This window comes from Apium graveolens, chromosome 5 (genome assembly GCF_009905375.1).
Source record: "Apium graveolens cultivar Ventura chromosome 5, ASM990537v1, whole genome shotgun sequence".
In the NCBI taxonomy this organism is placed as follows: domain Eukaryota; kingdom Viridiplantae; phylum Streptophyta; class Magnoliopsida; order Apiales; family Apiaceae; genus Apium; species Apium graveolens.
The window spans coordinates 223,392,605-223,399,379 of NC_133651.1; the positions used below are offsets into that span (position 1 = coordinate 223,392,605).

At 41.6% G+C, this 6,775-nt stretch overlaps 1 protein-coding gene across 1 annotated transcript; it reads left to right on the forward strand.

Moving 5' to 3' along the window:
• Nucleotides 1–452: 452 nt before the first annotated feature.
• On the forward strand, nucleotides 453–2,607 carry LOC141661621 (putative peroxygenase 4). The gene is made up of 6 exons (XM_074468626.1): nucleotides 453–601; nucleotides 705–818; nucleotides 991–1,076; nucleotides 1,386–1,480; nucleotides 1,907–2,032; nucleotides 2,255–2,607. Exons 1-6 carry the CDS (start codon nucleotides 544–546, stop codon nucleotides 2,412–2,414), a joined length of 639 nt encoding a protein of 212 aa, XP_074324727.1. The 5' UTR covers nucleotides 453–543; the 3' UTR covers nucleotides 2,415–2,607.
• Nucleotides 2,608–6,775: the final 4,168 nt, after the last annotated feature.

A 6,775-nucleotide genomic window follows, 5' to 3' on the forward strand; every position in this document is an offset into this window, starting at 1 on the left:
TTTTAAATATAATATTAAGTGTTCTATTTTAAATATAATAGAACGATCAACAACCAACAACCAAACTTTTAATATTTCATTTTTAATATAATAATATAGATAGAAGTCCAAAAATATAAAATCCCCATGCATGAATACAAACGTGTGTCTGAACAAACAAATATGGGATCCTATTTATATTGATTTTATTATATTTTTTTGTATTATTTTGAAGATATTATGAGGCTAATCATATTTTATATTTGTGCGAGTTTTAGACTAGTTACGTATTTCTATTATCTACAGCGTTCTAATTAATATATTCCAATTTTAATGCACTTTTATATATGGTCATTTATGTACTGCAAGACCATGTGTTCATTTCTATCTACCTAATATAACTTTGTTTTACATGGGCCTGTATTGTACCCATTCGCATCGCGTATACAATCTACTAATACACGTAATCCCCAAGTCCCCAACCTATATATGTGAACTTGTAAGCTAAGTTTGATTCAATTCTATTACAAATCACCACTTTTTCACATTTTCTTCAACACATCGATGGCCTTGTCTCTTGCTGGTCCAAAAGCTCCTGCAAATAAAGAAATTCAGTCCATAGGTTTATTCTGTTCCGTACAATCGCAACTTTGTTAATCAACTTAATTAGTTGTTTAATTGTTCAGTATTTAAGTTTACTTACGACTATTCTATTCATACATCAGAAGGAATGGATATAGATCATCATCATCATCACGACGGTAACGTTCTTCAGAAGCATGTTACTTTCTTCGATCAGAATAATGATGGGATCATCTACCCTTGGGAGACTTTTCGAGGTATATTCGTAAGCTTACTTGGTGTTTGTTTGATACACACAATATTTTTTGAAGGGCTTAGCATTAAAATTCAGTTCAGCAATATATATTACCATATTTTTCCTGGTATGTATGCTCTTACAAATGCAATACTAAGTTTTTCATAATTAGTAAGTTATGGTTTGGTGATTAGGATTCCGTGAAATTGGGTGCGGACTTCTGTTGTCCTCCGTTGCTGCAGTTTTCATCAACCTCGGCCTCAGTGCCAAAACTCGCACTGTAATCTCCCTCTCCCTGTCTGTTTTACTAATTGGCATCACCCCTTCTGTTTTTAATGGGTCTAATTAATTACTTATTGTAAAAAGAAACAATTCTTTACGTGTAATCTATACTGACGTATATTATAATTAAAGACATCGTTTTAAGAATTAACATGAAAAGGACTATAAAGTAAAAGGAGGACATGTGTTTATGTTGTTGGCGAAAGCTAGCCACAGGGCGTTAATAAACCAGAACACTGTCATAATAGATTGTAAGCAAATGGGATCATATTCATGATTGTTGTGAATTGATAGTATTTTGCTGCAGGGTAAATTTCCTTCTCTGTTGTTTCCAATAGAGATAAAGAACATCACTAAGGCCAAACATGGGAGTGATAGTGGTGTCTATGATAAGGAAGGAAGGTATATCATATATGCTCTATTCATTGTTTCTTGTAATTTCCGATCAATCTTTAAGATAAAGCAGTAAAATATCTTGACAACAGACTTGCTACAAATTTATCATGCGCTGTTGAATCATAAACACCCAAAATATATCGTTCCAGTCATTTATCTCGTATCTTAGTTCAGTGATCTATCGTCCCAAAAGTTTAGCTTAACTAGCTACTTAGTTTCTTAAATAACTAAACTATTGTTAACTGAATTAAATTAAATGAAAGGTTTTAAAGTTACGACTAATTAGCCTGAATTCACATGGTAAATATTTTTAAAGAAAACAATTTATAAGAATTTAACTTTAAACTACTGTCTCAATTATATTTTTATTTATTCATGTCTTTTACATTTTATACATGATCTAGGCCCTTTGTTTATGTTTCTTTCGTAAAGGTTTGTGAATTCAAAGTTCGAAGAGATGTTCGCCAAGCATGCACACACAAATTCATCAGCATTAACATCCGACGAGGTGATGGCATTGCTTAAATCAAACAGAGAACCGAAGGACTACAAAGGATGGTATGTTTTGAGTATTAGTTTATATCAGACAAAAAAAAATCCTAGATGAACTTTAAACATCAGTTAGGACGTATGTCTGATGTCTCTAGAATCCGTGTTCCCCCACTTGCTACTATCATTTTAAGTTACTAGAAAGGTAATTGCGACAATGAGTCACTCAGTCTCATTGTCAATGTTTGTGATAAATATTTGTAAAATATCTGATGATACCATATATTGCAGGCTTGCAGCTTATACAGAATGGAAGATCTTATACATCCTTTGCAAAGACGAGAACGGATTGTTACTTAAAGATAAAGTCAGAGGCGTATATGATGGGAGCTTGTTCGAACATTTGGCTAAAGAAAACAAACTAAAGTCGTCCAACAAAAAATCAGCTTGAAGTCCCATCTACATTGCTGCATTGGATAACTCTAGATTATAACAAGTTGTGCCATTTATCTTTCGGTTTGATAACCATAACTTCTACAGTTGTATTTCAATGGCGAACGTTTGCTCAGTAATGATTATATGTTTGTACGTAGAATAATACTATCAAAAGTCCTGAAACCAGTAAGCCAAAGCAGTGTTATGTATTTCTTGTTAATTTATTTACGTTTTAATAAACGTTAAACACTACACTAATATTTATCTCCCCTAATAAGAGAGGGAATAAGCTTCGTCAGTCAACTTACTCCAAGGACCAGTTCACACCAAATCATCAACTTCCTCTATTGATTGGTGGTCATTTACAGTGGATGTTCCCAAGACAACTAATGATGCTATTGACTATTCAGCGATGAACATTTTCCGATTCTGAACCTGTTAAAAAAACTGAAACAACTGTGACAACCGAGAATCGAGAACGATAAAATATCTGATAACTCCTGGTGGCGGGGCTGCTCCTTCGACGCCGTCCTGGATCCTTCGCCGCTGTAGAGGTGTAGCTGTGGTTGGGTTCCTACAAAACAACACCGGAAGGGGGGTTGGAGTCCCGCGGCGCCTCCGGCGTGAGAGTAAGAACCAGCTTTTTGGGAAGATGAAGATGAATATGAATGTAAGGTTGCTGTGCGTGTATATGAGTGTGAGAGAGTGATTAACCCCAAAACCTCACCTTCTTGGGCTATTTATAGCTCAAGAGTAGGGTTTTGGGGTTGGTACCTTCGAATCGTAGCCGTTGGTTCTGGGAGCGGAGGGCACCTGGCGGGAGTGGATGCTTTACACGCGTCAGCGCGGGACTGGTCGAGGAATGTTTTGAGGATCCTCTGACACGTGCCCTGATTATTCCCATGATTGATGTGTGACAGTTGTCCCCGTCACGTGCTTGGGCCAACGTCTCACGTGTTGGGGTTTATCAAGGTTCCGCTTACGGGACTAAGCTGGCCAGGAGTGGTAGTGTGCGGGACTACCCCTTCTAGGAGCTGCGTAGAGTTATGAGCCTAGGAGTAGACATTCCCGGAGCTGCATGGAGTTAGGAGCTTAGGAGTAGTCTTCCCAGGAGCTGTATGGAGTTAGGAGCTTAGGAGTAGTCCTCCCAGGAGCTGTATGGAGTTAGGAGCTTAGGACTCCCAGGAGCTGTATGGAGTTAGGAGCTTAGGAGTAGTCCTCCCAGGAGCTGTATGGAGCTGAAGGCCTAGGAGTAGTTCTCCCAGGAGCCATATGGACTATCATGTGCCCCCCACTCCCTTATGCAGATTTTCTGGATGGGGGAGTGAATTTGAGTATGTTTGTAGAACATGAGTTTTTGATTGTTTTGTTAAAAGAGCTTGAGCTTTTCTTGCCCCCAGTCCGGAGTTCGTTGAGTTCAGCGAATCAGGACTAAGGTGGTTGTCTTTAGCAGGAGTTGAGCTTTTCTTGCCCCCCAGTCCGGAGTTCGTTGAGTTCAGCGAATCAGGACTAAGGTTGTTGGCTTTAGCAGGAGTTGAGCTTTTCTTGCCTCCCAGTCCGGAGTTCGTTGAGTTCAGCGAATCAGGACTAAGGTTGTTGTCTTTAGCAGGAGTTGAGGTTTTCTTGCCCCCAGTCCGGAGTTTGTTGAGTTCAGCGAATCAGGACTGAGGTTGTTGTCTTTAGCAGGAGTTGAGTTTTTCTTGCCCCCCAGTCCGGAGTTCGTTGAGTTCAGCGAATCAGGACTCAGGTTGTTGTCTTTAGCAGGAGTTGAGCTTTTCTTGCCCCCCAGTCCGGAGTTCGTTGAGTTCAGCGAATCAGGACTGAGGTTGTTGTCTTTAGCAGGAGTTGAGTTTTTCTTGCCCCCCAGTCCGGAGTTCGTTGAGTTCAGCGAATCAGGACTCAGGTTGTTGTCTTTAGCAGGAGTTGAGCTTTTCTTGCCCCCCAGTCCGGAGTTCGTTGAGTTCAGCGAATCAGGACTCAGGTTGTTGTCTTTAGCAGGAGTTGAGTTTTTCTTGCCCCCCAGTCCGGAGTTCGTTGAGTTCAGCGAATCAGGACTGAGGTTGTTGTCTTTAGCAGGAGTTGAGTTTTTCTTGCCCCCCAGTCCGGAGTTCGTTGAGTTCAGCAAATCAGGACTGAGGTTGTTGTCTTTAGCAGGAGTTGAGCTTTTCTTGGCCCCAGTCCGGAGTTCGTTGAGTTCAGCGAATCAGGACTGAGGTTGTTGCCTTTAGCAGGAGTTGAGTTTTTCTTGCCCCCCAGTCCGGAGTTCGTTGATTTATGCGAATCAGGACTGAGGTTGTTGTCTTTGGCAGGAGTTGAGTTTTTCTTGCCCCCCAGTCCGGAGTTCGTTGAGTTCAGCAAATCAGGACTGAGGTTGTTGTCTTTAGCAGGAGTTGAGCTTTTCTTGGCCCCAGTCCGGAGTTCGTTGAGTTCAGCGAATCAGGACTGAGGTTGTTGCCTTTAGCAGGAGTTGAGTTTTTCTTGCCCCCCAGTCCGGAGTTCGTTGATTTATGCGAATCAGGACTGAGGTTGTTGTCTTTAGCAGGAGTTGAGTTTTTCTTGCCCCCCAGTCCGGAGTTCGTTGAGTTCAGCAAATCAGGACTGAGGTTGTTGTCTTTAGCAGGAGTTGAGCTTTTCTTGGCCCCAGTCCGGAGTTCGTTGAGTTCAGCGAATCAGGACTGAGGTTGTTGCCTTTAGCAGGAGTTGAGTTTTTCTTGCCCCCCAGTCCGGAGTTCGTTGATTTATGTAGTCCGGACTTGGAAGTTGAAACGGTTTTGGGGAATTTCCCCCCAATTATTTGAATTATTACAGCTGTTATAGATGGAGAGAAGTGCCGTAATTATGATAAGCATTAAATACTGTGAGGGATGAGTGGTTGGGATTGTGCCACGTGGCGTGGAGATTAGGTTTTTTACCACGGCTATAAAAGGCGGTCCTTCCCCTCTTCCTTGTTTTTTTTTATCTTCTTTATCTTTTCTGTTTCTCTTGCTTTCCTTTCTTTTTCCTCCGTTTCTTTTTCCGGCGGTGGTTCTCGGAGAAGCTCCAGGTTCTATTGCTGTTTGCTTGGTCGTCCTCAACTTCTCCGTTATCTCTACTTTGTAAGCTTTTTTCCCTTGCTTTTCTGTTTTTTGTTCCATTCTTTCAATTTGCTGGTGTGTTGTATTCTTTATTTGTGCTATTGTGTTTGTTTTTGTTGGATGTTTTTGTATGTATGTGTATATATGTGTGTTTTTGTCTATGTTTTGGTTTTTGATTTTGTTTTGATAGTGTTTCTGGAATTAGGGTTTTATGTTGGGGTCCGGACTCGGATAACTAGTCCGGACTGATAGGGTAGGTTTTGGAGGTCGTAATTGGTTGTTGTTTTTGTGTTGTTTTGATATCTAAGTTCGGAGTAACAGGCTAGGGTTGTTTGTTTGGATTCGGGGGTCTCCAGATTGTAAGGTCTTGACTTGTAATAAAATTGAATCGTAGGGTAGTCCGGACCATGCAGCTTCAAAGATAATAAACTGTAGGAGTTTTAGACTAACCTTTGTAACTTGTTTTAGGTTTATGGTCCGGACTAAAGCTCTCGCCAAGGCGTTCATAACTTGTTATCCGGGGCCATCTAGTTCAGATTCTGAGTCTTCTGCTGATTCTGAGCGGGTTGAAATGGGTAAGAAAGCTTCTACTTCGGACTCCGAAGCCATAACGAAGCTTTCAGTTGCTAAGATTTCCTCCAGAAAAGTACCGTGTAGTCCGGAGGGGCTCTGGGTTGAGAACCTCGGGTATTTCGTTACTAAGAGTGAAGAAATTGAGGATAGCTTTTACTATAGGAGCATTAGGTCCGGATACGCTAGGCAGCAGAACGCGAATCCGGGGCCTTATAATCAGGAAGAGCTGGATAGGAAATTTGCTGGGAGTATAGCGGCTAAGGAGCCCTATGAGTTGAGGGAGGAATACGCCGCTTTGGACCATGAGGCGCAGGATTCTTCCGTCCGGGCTGCCTTTCAGCTGGATCGGCGGATTGAGTGGAGGTGGCCGACTCCGGAGGAAAGGATTTATCACAGGCCGGCTGATGGGTTTGTTCCGGTATGGCTGGAGCATCTCCGGTCCGGATGGAACCCGCACTGGCACTTGTTCCTCAAGCACCTGTGCAAGTATATATATAAGGTTTCTCCGATGCAGATTACGCCCAACGGCATAAAATGGATGACTTGGTTTATTGCTTCCTGTAATAAGTTTAAAGTTCAGCCCACTTTTAAGCTATGGCATCATTTATTTCATTTGGTCCGGTCCGGACAGACTCCTCTTTATGAGCTTCGGTTCCGGGCTGCTGAGTGCGGTTACGGGGGCTCTTATAGGCCAGTGATTCAGCAATCTTCTTTGAAGCATTGGAATGGA

What these genes read in the sequence shown, in the direction of transcription:
- LOC141661621 (XM_074468626.1), top strand. Translation starts at nt 544, where the DNA reads ATGGCCTTGTCTCTTGCTGGTCCAAAAGCTCCTGCAAATAAAGAAATT. An exon ending in TAAAGAAATTCAGTCCATAG is followed by an intron (nt 602 to 704) that starts GTTTATTCTGTT and finishes TTCATACATCAG; the next exon opens with AAGGAATGGATATAGATCAT. An exon ending in CCCTTGGGAGACTTTTCGAG is followed by an intron (nt 819 to 990) that starts GTATATTCGTAA and finishes TTTGGTGATTAG; the next exon opens with GATTCCGTGAAATTGGGTGC.